Source organism: Labeo rohita, chromosome 7, assembly GCF_022985175.1.
Source record: "Labeo rohita strain BAU-BD-2019 chromosome 7, IGBB_LRoh.1.0, whole genome shotgun sequence".
Lineage (NCBI taxonomy): Eukaryota > Metazoa > Chordata > Actinopteri > Cypriniformes > Cyprinidae > Labeo > Labeo rohita.
Genome location: NC_066875.1, coordinates 30,852,317 through 30,873,450, shown reverse-complemented (window position 1 = coordinate 30,873,450; position 21,134 = coordinate 30,852,317). Strand labels below are relative to the sequence as shown.

Here is a 21,134-nt window from a genome sequence, read left to right as displayed (position 1 = left end):
TGTCTTCCAGGAAACATGCATGTATCTTCTGTTGCTTCTGAAGGGCAGTACTAAATGGAAAAAAAAAAAGATATTTCAACAAAATAAGAAAAATTTGAACATCCTGTTCAAAAGTTTTCACCCCCGGCTCTTAATGCATCGTGTTTTCTTTTATAGCATCAGTAAATGTTTGAACATTTTTTAATAAGTGAAAAGACTATGTTATGTGAAAAGGCTATGTTACTAACTACAATTTTTGTCATGTAATTTGGAATCTGTAACGGTTTACAATTTGTAAATAATCTACCCAGCACTGTTAGTGTCAATGTGAGATTTCACCATGTGAAATCTTTGGTACAATTTATGATAAATCCACTTGACTTTTTGATCTCACTGTATGTTTTTAATGAGATACCTCTGTATATGGTTTCATAGATTATTTATAGCCAGTTATGTTTCTGTCAGCCATTGTCAGATAAAATTCAAACTTGTAAATACCAAATTTTGCTTCATTTTTTGTTGCATTTTTCTTTCTGATATAACATTGTTAACTAGCTCTGGTAAACTTCTTTTTAGAAGCGTCCACCAAAAAAATTTAATTCAGTCATTATTTACTCAAATGAGAGTGAATGTGCCTTCAGAAAATATCATCAAAATATCGAACTTTATACTTAATCAGCCCTAGGTTGACATAAAAGCTCTCTCATGATTTGGCAGGTGCACGGTCAGATTTGAACCTGCAGCTTTAATGTCAAGAACCCAGTGCCTTTCATTTTATTAACCCATAATAGTGACGTTCTTGCAAATTTCCCAATAACAATCATTTTCTTGGAGAGTCACCGCAGCCCCAGCAGCCAATAGCGACGCTGCCCTTTCAGCCTCAAATAACATTCATGAGGTTCTGTGTCCCTACGCAGCCCGTTGCTCATATAGAGGGGGATTTACTAGGTAATAATGAAGCATTACTCTTTGAAAGTCTTGTGCGCAACAGCTATTGCCAGCCTCGCCCAGGAACAAGGCACTTGTAACGGTCCTTCCTGAGCTTTCAAAGAAAGCAGCGTAAATTGACACTACAGAATAATATAGGACCCTTCATCTCCGTTCTTACTGGAAACCTGATGTGATCAGCATAGATTGGGAAATGTTGTGCAAATTTTAGTTAACTCTTCAGGGTAAACAAGAAGATGGAAGGCTTTAATTTCAGTTCTGTCTCTCTCTCTTTCACTTATTGCTCTTTTCTTTCCCAGAGGTGAACAAGGAGAAATATGTAAGTGTCCGTGAGACACATTTGCTGGAAATGAGTCATCAGTGTGTTGTCATAGCGTATGCAGGATTGAGTCTTTTCACCGAACATATTCACCCTTTGGCCATATCCGTGTGCCGTGATAAACGAGGAATAAACCGTTTACTGAGTCACAACTCCGTCTCACGCCATTTTCAAACATAGTTTATGCAAAACTAATCAAGCGCTGGCTTGTACAACCTAACATTTAAATGTTAAGCGTGTCTTGGCCAGCTCCTCGTGCTCACCTGACCTACGTTATTTCTCTGGTCCTTCTTCAAACATGAGAGATGGATGAGTCAAAAGTGAGGCACGTTTTAATCATTTCAGCTTTCGCTGACTTATGGACCTCTGCATTTTAACAGGATTATGCCCACATATCATAGAAATTTCACATGTTCTGAATCTCTCTTGTTCTGAAATGAGACTTGAGGGGTGAAGTGGTCAGGACTTTGATGTCAGTTTGCTACAGCTGGAGTGATGGAGATGAGATTGAGATGAGAGTGATGAGATTTTTAATGTAAAGAAAGGTCTCAAGATAGAATTTGTTTTTTTTCTCAGGACAAAAGATAAGACTATATTATCAAACACAGAAACATTGCTTTTGAGACATAACATTTAAAACATTTAAACAGAGCATAATTAATTAAATTAATATTAATTCAAATATAAATAGTTTTTATAAATTAAATATTTATAATGTTTTTTATATAAATGTTTTAAAAATTCTTAAAATTAAAATAATTATAAATTATAATATGAATGAATTCATTATGCACACACACAGTGCCTTTTAAAAGTTTGGGATCAGTAAGTTTTTTCATATATATATTTTTTTAAAGAAGTCTCTTTTGCTCATTAAGGCTGCATTTATTTAATCAAAAATACAGAAAAAAACAGTACTATTTATTACAATGTAAAATAACAGTTTTCTTTTTTAATATAATTTAAAATATTATTTATTCCTGTGATGCAAAGCTGAATTTTCAGCATCATTACTTCAGTCTTCAGTGTCACACGATCCTTCAGAAATCATTCTAATCATTAATTATGAATGTTGAAAACAGTTGTGCGTATTTTTTTTGTTTTGTTTTTGTTTTTTTGGATTTTGTGTCACTTTTTTTCAGGATTCTTAGATGGATAAAAATAAAAAATAGAAATCTTACACTGTATATACACTACTGTTCAAAAGTTTGGGGTCAGTAAGATTTTTAATATATTTTTAAAGATGTCTCTTCTGCTCATCAAGGCTGCATTTATTTGATCAAAAATACAGAACAAAACATTAATATTGTGAAATTTCATTACAATTTAAAATACCAGTTTTCTATTGTAATATACTTTAAAATATAATTTGTTTCTGTAATGTAAAGCTGAATTTTCAGCATCATTACTGCAGTCTTCAGTGTCACATAATATGAGTGTTGAAAACAGTTGTGCTGCCAAATATATATAGAGAGAGAGAGAGAGAGAATTTTTTTTTTTGGAATCTATGTTTTTTTCAGGATTCTTAGATGAATAAAAAAGTAAAAAGAAAAAAAGTAAAAAAAAGACATCTTTTTTACTTTTTATTAATTAAAGAATCCTGAAATAAGGTATCACAGGTTCCAAAAAATTAAGCAGCACTACTGTTTCCAACACTGATGATAAATCAGCATATTAGAATGATTTCTGAAGAATCATGTGACACTCAAGACTGGAGTAATGACGCTGAAAATTCAGCTTTGCATCACAGAAATAAATTAAATTTGGAAGTATATTAAAATAGAAAACTGTTATTTTATATTACAATAATATTTCAAAATTTTACTGTTTTTCCCATATTTTTGATGAGCATAAGAAATCTCTTTAAAAAAATTTTACTGATCCCAAACCTTTGAACGCCATTGTATATAACAGTGTTCAGTGTTTGTAACTGACAAATCCAGTAATTTCTTAGTTAATCAGAACAGTGCTCTACAGTAAATGGCGTCTTTTAAGCATTCGCCTTTGTTTTTATTCTTTGATCAATCAGTCAAATAATGTTTGGAATAACAGCCTTGAATTTCGAAATGCTAGTTCTTCCCCTTGTTCATTCCTTAAAGCAACACGAGCTCATGATTAATAGAGAGGAATTACAAAAGGAAATCCGTAATTCAATTCTCGGTCAGACAAAGAAGGAGCCCTCTATTCAAGCTGAAATGTGCTTGTGCGGAGCCTCATTCAGGAGAGATCTCTCCCTTCATTACAGAGGGATGTCATGCAGTAATCAGTTTGATCCAAATAAAGACATACCGCCAATTATCAGTACCATGAGCAGCTGGGTGTTACCCTCTAATCCCGGCACTCTCATAAAAGACTGCCAACCAATTACATTTCCATTTAACAAAGTGTCATTTTCACTACGTTTGACTTTCTAATAGCCAGTGTTTATATAGATAGTATAAATACGACCTATTAGGGAATTATTAAATGGCTAAAATTTGAATACATTATGTTATGCTTAATGTTATCTTTAAATGAAGTTTAGTAGAAAAAAAAATGGTGTGGCTTGTCTGTTTGCTTGTTTGAAAGAAATGTGACAAATCTTTGCCTGTTTACATTGTACAGCTCATTAAGCTTCTGTGTAAACATTGTTTTTAATAAAGTGAGTTCATTTTAAATGTAGAGGTAATTAGGCAGAGGCTGTTCTCATTGTCACACCCATCAGGATTCATGGCCAATTATGGAGAATCAATAACGATTGCTGCTTGGAATGTTAGGAGAGCACCCATTGAGGTAACAGGAACAGACTGATTGCTGTATTTATTCACTTAGGCAATTGAGATTTGATTATGTGATGCTTTCTTTCCTAAATCAGTATTTTTTTTAAAATGGTGCAATACATATTGTACTTGCTAAACCTGAACTTGATTTTATTTGGTTATGCGTATATTGTACTTTGCCCAAACAATCCAAATCACAAACTTGCCCTTTTTAAAACTTTTTTTTTTCCAGGCCTGTCTGTCTGTATATACATCTGTTTATTCTCTGCTCATTTTTTATTCCTTTTCATTTTTTTCTGTTTCATATTTTCCTGTTCCTCACTTGCTCCCTTATGTCTTGATTTTAAAATAAGAGGCTGGGCAGAGGCATGTGGTCTTATTGATTGGCCAGTGTCTCGCTCCTCCAAGCCCAGAAGTGCAAGACTTGAGAGATGCAACACCTCTCTTTTTCTTTAGCTGTCTATCTCTACATCTCCTCCACTCATTCATCAGCGTTACGCTATGGCATTTTCAAACTTTTTTTTTTTTTTTTTTTTTTTTTTTTTTTGCATACAGTGGTAAAGGCGTCTTTACTTTATTGTTCCACACCTGTATGACATTTTATATGTGTTTGTGTAAAAAAAAAAATTATTTTGAAAAATGTTTTTGTCCTTACAATTAAAGGGGGAAAAAAACATTTTTCAGATATCTGCTTTGATGTTCCACTGAAAAAATAAAGTTAGTTTTGGAATGACATGAGGGTGAGTAAATAATTGCAGAATTTTCATTTATGAACGAACTCTTAAGGAAATATACTGCCGTTCAAAAGTTTGGGATCAGTGAGATGTTTTTTTAAATAAGTTTCTTATGCTCATCAAGGCTGCATTTATTTGGTCAAAAATACAGAAAAAAATATTATATTGTGAAATATCATTTAAATGTAAAACAACTCTTTTCTATGTGAATATATTTTAAAATGTAATTTATTCTTGTGATGCAAAGCTGAATTTTCAGCATCATTACTCCAGTCTTCAGTGTCACATGATCCTTTAGAAATCATTGTAATATGCTAATTTATTATCAATGTTGGAAACAGTTGTGCTGATTAATATTTTGTTGGAACCTGTGATACATTTTTTTCAAGATTCTTTAATAAATAAAAAGTTTAAAAGAACAGCGTTTATTTAAAATGAAAATCTGTTGTAACAATATAAACGATCATTTAAGTTTGTGGTCAGCAAATTTTTATTTTCTTTTTGAAAAATATGTTTTTTGTTTTGTTTTGTTTTGTTTTGTTTTTAAAGAAATACATACTTTTATTTACCAAGGATGTGTTCAACTGATAAAAAATGATAGCAAAGACTTTATATTTTTTATATTCATCAAGGCATCCTGAAAAAAGTATCACAGGTTCCAAAAAAAATATTAAGCAGCACAACTGTTTTTAACACTGATAATAATAGTAATAAATCAGCATATTAGAATGATTTCTGAATGATCATGTGACATGTAAAACTCAGCGTTGCATCACAGGAATAAATTATATTTTAAAACATATTAAAATAGAAAACCATTATTTTAAACTGTAATAATATTTCACAGCACTGCTATTTTTTCTGTATTTTTGATCAAGTAAAAATAGCCTTGATGGGCAGAAGAGAATTCTTTAAAAAACGTTAAAAATCTTAGTGATCCCAAACTTTTTTTTCCCCTTAGGTTTATCAAAAGTCTTGAAGGGTGAGGTGAAAAAAAACATTGTTAATCATTCAATATGTTAGGTAATGTTTAAAATTAAAAACATAATAATATCTGGATTTTTGGAATAAATCACCAGTAGGTTAATGTCTGCAATGTTCCCATATATTATAAAAAGAGTGATTTTGACCACTTTATAAAAATGAAAAGAAAGCAAACAAGTAGTTTTGTACAAAAGAATGTTGAACATTTCAACATCTGAACATCTGTTCAAAACTCCTTCAGACTTTTTAGTGATAATATTAAACAATATCCATATAATCATCTGGAAGTTTCTACTATTCAGAACCAGTGTCTGTTCTGCTAGACATCAGAAATAACCATTAAAGCTCTATCATAAGCTGAATTTATGATTGATTATCATGGTTGTATTTCCTGTAGATATATAGTGTACGGTTATACTTTTGTGTTTCGTACCTTCTAATAAGAAAACTTCTGTGTGTCTTTTCCATTTGCAGTTTTAAGCTCTGCATGATTTCAGATCAGGGAACAACGTCACCTTCCTTTGCTCAGACTGAGCCAATTCATCTCAGCACAATATACAGCATGGACCTATCTCTCCATGAGCTTTGTGAGCTTTGTAGAACAGCCTGTTTATTTTCAAAAGCACTGTGTCATCACACATACTGATCTGGAATAAGCCCCTGTGTGTCCCCAGCCGTGTTCATCCTTCAGTATGTTTGTCGCTGTGTTTATATATTCTTAAAGTACACAGCACCTTTTTCTTCTTGATGAGGAATTTGCTTCTTGATTGTTTTTGCGAAAAGCACCATTGCACCTTCATTTGTCATTCTGAATAATGTACTTCAAAAAGTCAGAAAAGGGCCGGCACATGAGATCTTAAGTTGAATTATTCAACTTCAAGGCCTCTTGATCACATACTCTTGTTTCAGGTGTAAAGGCAATAGTCTTATAGGAGTTTTTGCCGTCTCTGTTATTTTAAAATTTTAAAACTTGGAATTTATTATCACGGGAAGTGTAAACACATTGAAAAACACAACAGACTGTTATTTGGCCAGTTACAAGTACAGAGACACCTACTAGGTTTGTAAAATATGAGTAAATACGCTATCAAATTTTTTTTTTTCGAAGTTGTAAATAAAACTAAATTAATTTATGGAAGCCTGTTTCCCTCACTGAATTTCAAAAAAAAAAAAAAAAAAAAAAAAAAAAAAGGCAACTTTTTATCTCACAATTCCGACTTTTTTTTTCTCAGAACTGCATGATATAAACTCCCAGTTGCAAGTTATAAAGTTAGAATTGTGATATATAAACTCACAATTTATGACTTTTTCTCTCAGAATTATAATCTCTCAAAAAATAATTTTGACTTTTCTCGCAAATGCAAGTTTTTGTCTCGCTATTCTGACATTTGATATCAGAACTATGATATTAACTCACAATTGCGAGTTTTGTGGCAACAAAAAAGACTGATTTGTTCTCAGAATTGCGAATTTATATCTCACAGTTCTGAGGGAAAAAGTCAGAATTGCAAGTTTGTATCATGCAGATCTGAGAAGAATTTCAGAATTGTCAGCTTTTCTCACAATTCTGACTTATAACTCACAACTGCGAGTTTATATCAGACTATTCTGAGAAAAAAAGTCAAAATTGCGAGTTTGTATCAGAAATCTGAAAAAAGGCAGAATTGCAAGTTTTTATCTCAGAATTCTGACTTTATAACCCGTAATTGCGAGATTATATCACACAATTCTGAGAAAAAAAAAGTCAGAATTTTGAGTTCGTATCACGCAAATCTGAGAAAAAAAAAGGCAGAATTGCAAGTTTTTATCTCAGAAGTCTGACTTTATAACTCGCATTTGCGAGATTATATCACACAATTCTGAGAAAAAAGTCAAAAAGTTATTCTGACTTTATAACTCGCAATTGTGAGTTTACCATCAATTCTGAGAAAAAAAGTCGCAGTTACCTTATATATACCTTATATATATTTTAGAAAAAACCCTATTTCATTTTTTGCAAATTGTAAATTTTCTATATATAATATTTTTTGAAAAAGCACTAACAGTGATTCCCTACTAAAAGGGAATTGGAAATATTAGCTTTGTTAAACATAACCGATTAAGATCACTAATCTCTTCAGTGCCTTTTTAAGGAAAGAAAACAAAAACTGTAACTGTGTGTAATGGTTGACATTTATTGCATGTGTAGTACTTTTGCTTCTTTTAGAAAGAAAATTAAACATTTAAACCTTAAAGAATTCTGACTTTATAACTCACAATTGAGAGATTTATTACACAATTCTGAGGGGAAAAAAAAGTCTGAATTTTGAGTTAGTGTCACGCAAATCTGAGAATTGCGAGTTTTTATCTCACAATTAAATATAACTCGCAACTGTGAGTTTATATCACAATACTGAGAAAAAGTCAGAATTGCAAGTTTGTATCACGCATGTCTGAGAAAAAAGTAAGAATTATACGTTTTTATCTCACAATTCTGGCTTTATAACTCACAATTGCAAGTTTCAGTTCTGAGATGAAGTCAGAATTGCAAGTTGTTATCTTGCAGTTCTGACTTTATAACTCGCAATTGTGAGTTTACCATCAGTTCTGAGAAAAAAAGTCGTAGTTACCATTTTTTTTTAATTCAGTGGCTAAAAAAGTGCTTCCATATTATTTGGAGTATATATTTTAGAATAAAACCCTATTTTATTTTTTGCAAATTGTAAATTTTCTATATATGATATTTTTTTGAAAAAGCACTAACATAGTGATTTCCTACTAAAGGGGACTTTGTTAAACAACCAGTTAAGATCACTAATCTTGATTGATCACTTTTTAGTGCCTTTTTAAGGAAAGAAAACAAAAACTGTAGCTGTGTGTAATGGTTGACAGTTATTGACATTTTTTGCATGTATGCTACTTTTGTTTCTTTTAGAAAGAAAATTAAACATTTAAACCTGACCTGAATAATATTAAAACTATTTAATGGTATGTCAGTATAATGAGTTTGGTGTTGATGAAGGAGTTCTTGAGCGTTTTTGATGGGGCCGTGGGGATGCATAACTCAAAAAATATTTGGAAGCGCTGCTCTAACACATATTTGAACTATTAAGTAGGAACCAGTTTGGAAAATATATGTGAATCAATTAATATGTCATTTATTTGAAATAATAACTGACCTAATTAAAACAAAAGACGAGCGCAGGTGAACAATTTAAATTACAGTTTGTTTTTTTAAAAGGAACCTTCCAGCCTTAGTTAACTTAATAACTAATGTAATCCTCTTCTGCCTCTCTTATTTTAGGAGCATTTCCAGCCAGCGCGCTGTACGCCCGTCGTGACCGCCTGCAGCGCCCTTCACACGTTGCCACCAAAACTTTCCAAGCCTTACGGATATTCGTAAACGACGAGCTGAACGAGTTGCACGCCGGCCTCCGTGTGGCACAGACCCTGCTCCGTCCCAAGGGGCGACTCTGTGTTCTCACCTTCCACTCCCTGGAGGACCGGCTGACCAAGCGTTTCCTCCGCGGAGAGGACCTGGCCGCCCCACCACGCCGCAGCATTCGCCAGCGAGCCAAAGCCCGGCTTGAATTCGAGGAAGAGGAGCATGAGGAAGAGGAAGAGAATGAAGAAGAAGAGAAAGGACGCGAGAGCAAATATTGGGTCAGTCTGAAGAAGGTGATAAAGCCAAGTGAGGAAGAGGTTCAGGAGAACCCAAGAGCTCGATCAGCTAAACTCAGAACAGCAGTAAGGCGATAAGACTCAAACAGAGACAGTAAAACTGATGCTTTTTACTAGATTATTAAATTAACTACACTCTCAGGAAAAAAGTACAAAGCTGTCACCGGGGCAGTAGCCTAAGGTACAAAAGCTGAAATGTACATCATTGCACTATATTTACTGCTAAGTGGTTTATATAGTATTTTAAAGGTACACATTAGTATCTTAAGTGTACATTTTAATACCTAATACCTAAAGGTACTGGCCCAGTGGCAGTTTTGACAGTTTTCCCTTTTTTCTGGCTGTGTACACATGTAGTTTTATTCACATCAATGTATTTCAGTCATTTTGAAGCAGTACACAATAAACAATAGAACGCCAGAATTTATTTTTTATTCGTTTTAAAAATGTCGGTGGCATGGGAATGAATTCTGGATGAATTTCATGTACACTTTGGATTACACTTTGCATATCTACCTGAGGGTAGGTATGTTTTTTTTTTTTTAAATCAATTTTCTTTTATTTTAAATCAATTTTTGTTTTATTTAAATTTTGTTTTCAATTTAAAGAGGACATCAGATTCTTTTTTTCCACAAGTTGGTATGATTCTTTAGGGTCTTCATGAGATGTCGGCAAAATACTTAGGTTAAAATTTCTCAGCAGTCGTGTAAAAACAGCACCCTTTTTACCCTGTCTGAAACAGCTTTGTTCACAGCAACCTGTTTCGGTGCACAACTCTTTAAATGATAATGAGCTACTGCTCACTCCACCCCTCTCTTTAGTTTTTTGTGTATTTGGTGGCATGTTGCCATCAAAAACAAAACTAATCCACTACGTCCTTAGTAGCTCTCATGTCAAGAGAAAATGAAGACTCTTATGTTCACTTATACACCCAACTACAAATACCTGCATTGCTTACGAGACATTGCTGTCACTACAGTGAATGGATTTTTATCATTATATGGTGGTTGTGTCCCCACACTGCCAAGACACATTTATATGCAAACCCCATTTAAAAGTGAATTTTGCCTCCAGTGTCCCCTTTAAGTTTTATTTCTAATTTAATTTCTGTTTGTTTTCAATGTAGTTTTCAGTTTCTTGTCTTTTTTGTTTCAATTCATTTCATTTTTATTTTAGTTTTACTAGTTTAGGGCTGCCAAAGTTAAAGGGATCATTAGGAAAAGACAAATTTTGGAAACCAGACAGTTGACGGTAGCCACTGACTTCCATAAAGTTTTTTCCATTACTATGGATGGCTACCATTAGCTGTTTGGTTACGAACATTGTTCAAAATATCTTCTTTTGTGCTTAACAGAAGAAAGAAACTCATACAGGTTTGGAACAACTTGAGTGTAAGAACTTTTCATTTTTGGTTGAACTATTACTTTAACATGGTATATGCTATCATTTAAACATTTTTAACTGTATTAAATTTCCTAGGACATTCTAGTGTTATTGCTAATGACATTTTCATGTTTAAAGAGTTAGTTCACCTAAACATGGAAATTAGCCCATTGTTTACTCACCCCCAAGGCATCCTAGGTGTAAATGACTTTCTTTTAGACGAAAGAGATCGGAGTTATATTAAAAATTGTTTTGGCTCCTTCAAGGTTTATAATGCAATGGGCGGTTGTTTCATCAGTCTAGAAGAAGTCCAATAAAGCACATCCATCCATAATAAAAAGTGTCTCACACGGCTCCGAGGGGGGGGTAAAGGCCATATTTAAAACGTAATAATCACTTTAATCTAGTTTCCGCTAACAATTGTACATAGAAACGTTGATGCGCAGTGGAAAGATTAAAAAAAAAAACACAGGTCATGAATTAAAAGAACAAATGACAGAGGATTTTGATATAAGGCAAGGGGAGAATGGTTTTCCTTTGGTAAAGTAAGGAAACTTTGCTTCCTTTGCTCCTGTAAACAAATGTTGTTTTCGCGAGAGTCACAGGTGCATACACAGTGCATACGTCCTACATCGTCCGCTTTGAGCTGCTTCCATATACAACAGTGTGCACAAACTACATTAAAGTTACTGTTATGTTTTAAATATTTATATTTTTCTTACAAAAATGCATCAGTTTGCTACAGGAGGCCTTTGTTCACCCTCCGGAGCCATGTGAGGCACTTTTTTATTATGGATGAATGTGCTTTATTGGACTTGTTTTGGACTGACGAAGAGAAACACCTGGCCATTGCATTATAAAGCTTGAAAAAGCCTGAATTTTTTTTTTTATATATATAACTCTGATTGCATTCGTCTGAAAGAAGAAAGACATATACACTTAGGTTGCCTTGAGGGTGAGTAAATAATGGGCTAATTTTCATTTTTCCTTTAATGCTGGTGGGTTGTACAGGTTTTAAGTTTCCTCATAAGTCTAAAAACAAAATCATTTAGTTTGCTTAAAGGAATAGTTCACCCAAAAATGAAAATTCTGTCATCAATTACTCACCCTCATGTTGTTCCAAACCCATAAGACCTTCGTTCGTCTTCGGAACACGAATTAAGATATTTTTTGATGAAATTTGAGACCTTTCTGACCCTGCATAGACAGCATCGTTACTGCCACGTTAAAGGTCCAGAAATGTAGTAAGGGCACTGTTAAAATAGTCCATGTGACATCAGTGGTGTATCGAAGACTGGCAGGGAAGAGAAGAAATTGTTAAAGTTATTTTTGTTTTTGTTTGTGATGTCACATGGACTATTTTATCAATGTCCTTACTACCTTTCTGGGCCTTGAACGTGTCAGTTGTGTTGCTGTCTGTGAAGGGTCAGAAAATGCTCAGAATTCATCAAAAATATCTTAATTTGTGTTCTGACGGGTTTACAATGATATGAGGCTGAGTCATTAATGACAGAATGTTCATTTTTGGGCGAACTATCCCTTTAAACCTACCCCTTTATTACAATCGATTTTAAGCCGACCTGCCTTGATCCAATTTATTAACTTTATTAAATTGCAGCTCTTTTTATTTTGTTATAGCTAATTTTGGAATCCTAAAGTTTTTTTTTTTTTTAGTTTCCATTAGCTTTGAATTTTATTTCAAATGAAAATGTTTTATATCTAGTTTTTGTTAAGGATAATAACTGTCTGTCACTCAAGGTTGCATTCATCTTTTACCTGCTGAGCCGCCACTGTCCCATTGCACCAATAAACAGACCTTACCACATTGCTGGCTCTGTTACCTCAGCTCATAGTCAAATTCAGCATCACTTCACACATGGGTTCGACCCAACTCTCACCTTTTCTGCTCATTTCTGCTGGATTCATGACTAGCACTGAAGTCCAGCTGCCTCCTGTGAAGTTTCTATTAACAGCTAGAATAAGAGAATCATCAGCCATAACACACTGTTCCTCTAGAACAATCTTCACCGTCGCGGGAGAATTTTAGCGTGCGAGAGAGAGAAATGTGTTATTTCAAACTACGTGTACGTAAAAGTTTAACAGTCAATGAGTATACACTGGGACGGTATGGTATGTGAAGGTGTTGGGGTGTGATCATGGATGGGCGTAGAGCCCACATGTAAGTTGGCAATGCAGCATGTGACAGAGAGAGAGAGAGAGATACACAAAGAGATTGCGTCTCTATGCGGCGGCCTCTCTCCCTTTGTTGAGCTAGTGGGGGTGAGTCACACACCTGCAGGACTCGGGTGGGATTCAGCTGCCATGGTAATACTCAGCGCGTGTGTACTGTACTCCGGCCGCTTCACATCTGATTCACATGCATATAGCTCAACACCTCACCAGCAGCGTGATTCAGGATCAAAATATTGCCTATATATTAAACTCGCAGCCTTTCATTTTAACACCTTATTTGATTATATAATTCATATTAATTATGCATATATTATGTGTAAACTGATACATTAGAATATGAATTGTATAGTTAATATAAATAAAGTATTTTATGACTAAAATATATGTGTGTAGTATACTTATTAAAATTAGTTTTCTAATAATATTTATGCTTTTTTTTATAAAAATATATAATATAAATAAAATGTATTTCTATTACTCATAAGGTATAATTAGGTAATGTATCTTTTTTAAAAAATATCATATTTTATAATTATTGTGTTTTTTGTAAATACTAGATAAATGCTATAATATGAATTATTGAATTAATATTTCATTTATAAATTATTATATATTATACATTAGGCAATAGAAATACTTTGTTGATTATAGAACATAATTAAGATATAATATGAATTATTTATACATTGTGTATCATGAATGATATAATTAATGTAAATAAAAAAGTAGTAAAGTAATACTAATGAAATATCGTGTGTGTGTGTGTATATATGTAATTTTTATTAAATGTAACATTTGTTTTAATATATTTATGCTTTTGGGGAAATACAGGATACATGCAATATTTTAATATGATTTATAGAATTAAAAATATAATTTAAGTAAAAAGTATTGCTATTACTCATAAGATATAATTAGATAATATATGTTTTTAAAATAAATATGTTTGTTATACATAAATGTTATACATTATAAAGTATTTAATAAAATATTTTATTTATAAATATATATTAAAAAGCAATAAAAATACTTTATATTGATTACAGAATTAATATGACATAAAATTTGTATGTATATGTTATGTATAATTTACTACAGTACAATATGAATGATATAATTAATGTAAATAAAAAAAGTATTTATATTACTTATAAAATATCTTTTTATATAAATTTCCTTTTGGAAATACTAGATAAATGCTAATAATAATAATTATAATATGAATGTTTTAAAAAAAAACTATTTTATTTATAAATATAGTATAAATTAAATAAATAATCAGTAGTAATAATAATAGATTTATAATAGATTGATAGTAATAGATTTGTAATAAAGACGTAATAAATACTTTATATTGACTATATAATATAATGTAAATAAAAAGGCATAAATTATGTTATTTATCATATTCAATATGTATTATATTATATTATGTTTATGCCTTTCTATTTACAGATTTGGAAATAAATAGTGCAATAAATAGAAATGGGCAAATATGTTACAGCCATCAGTATAATTTTTTTTTTTTTTTTTTTAACCTTGCGCTGGTACATTATGGCTTCCCAGAAAATGTTGTTAAATGGTCTCAGGAACAGTGGCCTTACAGGGAAGTTTGATGGGTTCAGGGTTTGAAAAGCATAGACTGTAGCCAGTGCTGCCTCCAACTGGTCAAGATTTATAGACCCAAAACACATTTCTCAAACAAAACAAGAAGCTGTTCTCTTGTTCTCCAGTGAGTTCCTCATAATCCCTTAATGAAAACACTGCTGAAAAGAAAAAGAGAAAATAAAAAAGCCTTTTTGAATTAGTTTGGATTGGTCCGCCTGGCATGAATCAGCACAGAGGCTTTAAATACTTTGTGACTCAAACATGTCAAAGTTTTTTTTTTTTTTTTTTTTTTTTTTTGATAAATTGCATCTGCTTCTTATCCCCCCCCCAAATCTCTGCCGCTCCTTCACGATCTTATTCCGTCAGCTCTAAATATACACCTCCCTGTCGTTACCGTGGAAACTAAACGGCACATGTAACATAGAACTTAATGGTGTTTAAGCGTGTTTGCTGTTCTAATAATGGTGCGATCAGCCAGAGCCTCTGCTCTCTCTCGGACACCTTTTCCACCCTCTCTACTCCCGCTGACGTCACAGCCGCTCTCACAAGCTGCCTGCATACTAATATGTGTCAACTGTGAAGCCTTGATCCTGCTGTGAGATGAGACTTGGAAAGATGTTATGCGATGATCGGGAGAGTGAGATTTAAGATAGCGCCACAGTATTCTGATTACTCACATGCAAATTAATTTCTTGCCGTTATGAAATCAAACATAGCTTACGATGACAAATGTCGCAGATATGAAGTTGCATTTGCCAAAACACAATAAATGTCAGTTGCTAGTAAAATTGCAGCCACTTTGCACCACCGTGGTGCCTCATAGTAAGCAAACTAAGTTAATATAGACAGCAGGGCTTGTATCGCATGCATTAGCATTTTTCACTTACACAGATTAGCAAAAACAAAAGCAAGCAGTTTGTGAACTGTGATGGAGCTCTTGCTGAGAAAGAGAGAGAGAGAGAGAGCTAAAGAGGATTTCTTGGCTCTGGTGTACGTTTATTTCAGGCTGACCCTTCTGGCTGTGGTGTGCGTTGGCAGCACTGATGCAGGCACATGAACATGTAGCATCATTCACTTCACAAAACTTTTTCTTCAGATCTCAGAAGCATCCGTGACTTCACTTTTAGTCTCTGAGAGGGCGGACGCCGAGGATACTCAGAGAACGCACGAGTAGATTGTCAACTTCTGCCACTCAAGCAGCAGCAGCAGCATCACCACCAGAACCTTCCATTACTGAAAACCAGGAGGACTACACAAATGCTGTGCATGATGGGAATAAAGACTCAATTAAGGCAGGGATACCTCACACAGCCACATACTAAATTCTTCTTCGAGTGCTTTATTAAAAAAATACTCGAAAGTCAACAGAATTATGGCATGGCACACCTGCTAATTAACTTTAATTAGCCTTTTTTTGTCTATTATCTGAAAGCTACCTCAGATATTTGGAGAGGTTTTGGCAGCAGGGGAGAGGCTATTTGTGGAGATGGAGTCACCTTGGTAGAAGGCGATTTCTGTCTAAAGTGAGAATGCAAATCCAACATAACTGTAGTGAAAGAACAGGTCTAAAAGTCAACATATTTTGCAAAAAGGCAATTTTATTTTAATGGCATTTTCTACCATATTTAGTTTTTTATTATTTTTTATTAAATTCTTAAATTATTTTTTAAATTTTTTTAAGTTTTGTGTTTGTGTGTGTATTTATATATATTTTTCATAAATAAATCAAGTTTCCTTATATATATAATATAAGGAAACTTTATAAAAAAGAATTTATATTTGTTTAATTTATAAAAAATATATATAAATGTTATCATATTAGTAAATATATATATATATATATACACACAATATGTATGTGTGTGTGTGTGTGTGTGTATATATATATATATACACACACACACACACATACATACACATGAAACACTAAAAAACAATATAACAATATATTATTATTTAAGGAAACATGATATAATATGAGTACACACACAAACACAATACACTACTTTTTTATTTTTTTATTATATACTTTACATATATATAAATATATAAATACACACATACACAAACAAAACACTTTTTTATAAATCACATTTTCTTATATAACAATACATATTTAACTTGATTTATTATTGTTAAAAATATAGAGAAGTTATATAGAAATATTATCAATATATAAATGTTATCATGGGTATATACATACTGTATATATTGTCATATAACAATATATTATTATTTAAGGAAATATATATATATATATATATATACACACACACACACACAAACAAAACACTTTATTAAAAAGTTCTCTTATATAACAATACATATTTAACTTGATTGATTATTGTTAAAAAATATAAAAAAGTTATATATGCAAATGTTATCAATATACAAATGTTATCTTGGGTATATATATATATATATATAGATAGATAGATAGATAGATAGATAGATATATAGATATATACAGTAGTCAACATTTGAAGTGGATCAAAACCTTTCATCAAAATTGTCCTAAAACCAAAACAATACACATTCTTGTCTTTGATTAACTTTTTCTGATCCACTTCAAATGCTGGCTTACACAAAACACTATTTTTCATTAATAAATCTGGTTTCTTATATTATTATATAAAGAAACTTGATTTATTATTTATAAAAAAAATATAAATGTAATTGTTATATGTACTATATTATAAAATTATATATATATATATAATTAGATTTTAGCTTTTATAATATATATATATATATATATATAATAACATGATATAAATTACACAAACATTTGTTTTCTATACGTAATGATGTTAAATATAATTTTACAGTAATTTTCACAATTATTTCGTTACGTTATACATATATACACTTTATTTTATGATGTTTTACTATATACAATATATAATTATAGAAAATTAGTTTTGAGTATAATAAATTACATTTTAGCTTTTATAAATATAAATATATATGACATATAATGTATATTTATATATGATAATTTATAAAAATATAATGATATAAACATATGATATATATATATATATATATATATATATATATATACGCACACAAACACATTTAATTTCTATATGTAATGATGTATAATATAATTTTACTGTCATTTAAAAAGTTATACCAGTTATATCATACATATACAGTAGTCAACATTTGAAGTGGATCAAAAAAGTTAATCAAAGTTGACCTAAGACAAGACACTTCAAATGTTGACTACTGTTATATGCTATTTTACTATATATTTCACTATATATGCTATATATTTAATATATAATTTTACATTACTTTAAATATACGCTTATGTTTTTATTAAGCATTTATATTCCCTATAATAAGCATGAAAATCTTCCTAAGCATACTGTTATCACCTTGTTTATCAAGGGTATTACACATACTGCCATCTCTCCTCTGCGTTCTCTCCCCATCACTCACTTGCCCAGCTGCTTTTGACTACAAACAGCTTCTATTCACAGATCCCCCTCCCATCCCAAACCAATTTGACTGTGTGCAGTCACGGCTGGATGGGCCGCACGCTGAAGAGGATGTGAAGGATCGGGAGGAGCGTGTGTGCGTGCATACAGATACACCCTCTGTGCAGAGAATCAGCCTGCTGTATGAATCTGTCAAAATAAGTGAGCGTGGCCATGTTAGAGGCAACTAATGGCTTTTAATGCACTCCGGTTGCCCCCCCTCAGCCCCCAATAAACACACAGGGGCTGATTAGTGCCACCTCACTAATTTCCCAGCAGTCTCCTCTGTGGGAATATGTCAGGAATGTGTTCATATGCCCATCCTAGTGCTCGTTCCCATCCACTCCGCTCTGTACGCTAATGGGTAACAGCTGATTTCAAGGCTTACCAACGAGTGTATGACAAGATTTCTTGGATGGAGAGGTACTTTGAGTTCCTCATAGGGTGTTCTGTCCTAAAAAGGAAAATGCAGTAACTATAGCAACACTGAAATTGAGTAAAATGGCTCCAAAGTTCTTTGATTGGATTGTGATAGATTATATATCAATTTGTTTTACTCAGAATCAGAGCAATGGTGAGTCAAGCTTGTCTGTCACAAGACAGATCATAGTCTAAGACCCAGTTTTATCCATAAATCAGTTTTGAAAATGCGTTTTGCCTTCGTGTCTTATTTCTGCAGACGTCTTCAGACTAACCAGAACAGGGAATTGTAGCAATCGTAAAACTAAAAGTCTTTCTACACCTCAAACCTGTGTGACTTTCTTTCACCTGCAGAACAAAAAAGAAGACATTTTGAAAAACAAACCAACATTAGACCCCCTTTGACTGTCACTGTATGGATAAAGACAGTCATTTCTTAAAATATCTTTTTATCTTTCACAGAAGAAAGAAAGTCATAGGTTTGGAACAACATGAAGATCAGTACACTTTCAGAACAAAAGGACAAAACTGTCACTAGGACTGTACCCCTACCCTGTACTAATATGCACTTTTAAAGGGTAAGATCACCCAAAAAATGAAAGTTCTGTCATTAATTTCTCACCCTGATATCGTTCCAAACCCGTAAGATCTTTGTTCGTCTTCAGAACACAAATTAGGGTATTTTCGATGAAATACAAGAGATTTCTGACCCTGCATGGACAGCAACGCAACTACTACATTTAAGGCCCAGAAACGTAGTAAGCAGGGCTTTATTCAACAATTTCTTCTCTTTCCTGTCAGTCTTCGACACGCTTTTATGACAGTACCACACAGGCGAGTGGTTTGCAAGCAGAAACTAACACGAAAGGGAGGAAACTGTTGAATAAAGTTGTTATTTTTTGTTTTCTATGCACACAAAAAGTATTCTCATAGCTTCATAATATTAAGGTTGAACCACTGATGTCAAATGGACTATTTTATCGATGTCCTTACTACCTTTACGGGCCTTGAATGTGTCAGTTGCGTTGCTGTCTATGCAGAGTCAGAAAGCTCTCGGATTTAATCAAAAATATCTTATTTGTGTCTTGAAGATGAATAAAAGTCTTATGGTTTTGAAACGACATGAGTAATTAATGACAGAATTTTTATTTTTGGGTGAACTATCCCTTTAAATATGTACATAGATGTAGCCCCAATGACAGCTTTGAACCTTTTTCATAGATTTTAAATGATAAATGAAAAAGAAGTACAAATCGGGTTGGAATACCTCTTGATCGAGCTCTTAAAATATGTAAGAATGGTCAAAATGGCCATATATTTTATATGATATTTGCTTACAGCTTTGAATATAGAGACTATTGTTTGCATGTAGCCTGTTTTGTTTCAGAATGTGATGTTTTTGATCAATTCATAGTGTTTTTACAGCTCTTCATGCATAATTTGAAGTTATTTACAGCTCGAGCTGTTGGTGGGTGTGCCGTAGCTGTGAATAAGGTTTCTCTCAGTGACGAGTTCTGTTTCCTCAGCAATGCTGCTCTGTTTGCAGCATCTCACTAACAAGGTGCTGTGACGTCTTTACTCTCAGCCAATGAACCTTCATGCTGCTGGATCACACATTCACAGCAGTCCGTCACAGCGCCGGCTCCCACTTCCTCCAATCACACACGTGTCGGAGAGGAGACAGACAGGTGAGGCAGCGAAGCGGGTCTGGCGTCAGGTGCTATGTAAGCAGCCTCCGCCCCAAACAGCCCAGCGCACACACACACACACACACACACACACACACACACAGTCTCATCCCCACCTCTCTTCCCCCTCCGGCCAACCGTTCTCATCATCCGCCCCTTTCTCCGGCACAGCCTGTGCTATAAAAAGATTTCTGAATGAAGACGAAGCTTTGAGGTCGAAGCTATTTGAATGATTTTTGTGAATGACGCAGGGGCTCGTAGCCTCATGGGAGGAAGATCTAACCCAGAGGAGAAGACAGCTATGTTGAGAGCTCAGCTGGGTGCTCTGCCACCTTTCACTGACTTTCAATTAAAACTTTGATAACAAAGAGAGGAACATATATGAAGAGGAGAAAATCAAGCTAAATAAATCTCAAAAAATGGGCTTTGGAAGACAGGGGGAGCATAAGCCTCTGCACATATCCGACTTGCTCTGCATGTTTCTGATCTTTTATAGAACAAACCGTCTGTATAAAACAACTCCTCTCAGACGCATCTATATAACAGAACAGAATGTCCTGAACTCTTGATAAATATTAATATGCACATATATCCCGTTCTAATGCTCACTTTTCTCTAGTAGGTAATGAGCGTTAGAACTAGTTTATCCTGAAGCCACTGCTCCACTGAGAACTAAATGGGAATTATTCTGCATCCTAGCACATTACAACCTACGAATTTTAAGTAGGGATGCACAATAAACCGGTTCTATGCTCTTAAAAATAAAGGTGCTTTAAAAGGCACAGCGATGCCATGAAGAACCATTCTTTTTTATGATCTGAAGAACCTTCTTTCGCCACAAAGAACCTTTTGTGAAACAGAAAGGTTCTTCAGATGTTAAAGGTTCTTTATGGAACCATTTAGACAAAAAGGTTCTTCTATATGTGACCCTGGACCACAAAACCAGTCTTAGGTCGCTGGGGTATATTTGTAGC

At 33.2% G+C, this 21,134-nt stretch overlaps 1 protein-coding gene across 1 annotated transcript in view; it reads left to right on the top strand.

The window, feature by feature from the left end:
- Positions 1-11,984, top strand: part of mettl15 (methyltransferase like 15) — an 85,517-nt gene extending 73,533 nt beyond the window's left edge. Inside the window, exon 6 of the mRNA XM_051115638.1 lies at positions 9,007-11,984. Within this exon, the coding sequence (XP_050971595.1) occupies positions 9,007-9,461 (455 nt within the window). The 3' untranslated portion in view covers positions 9,462-11,984. The remainder of the gene's footprint in view (positions 1-9,006) is intronic.
- Positions 11,985-21,134: the final 9,150 nt, after the last annotated feature.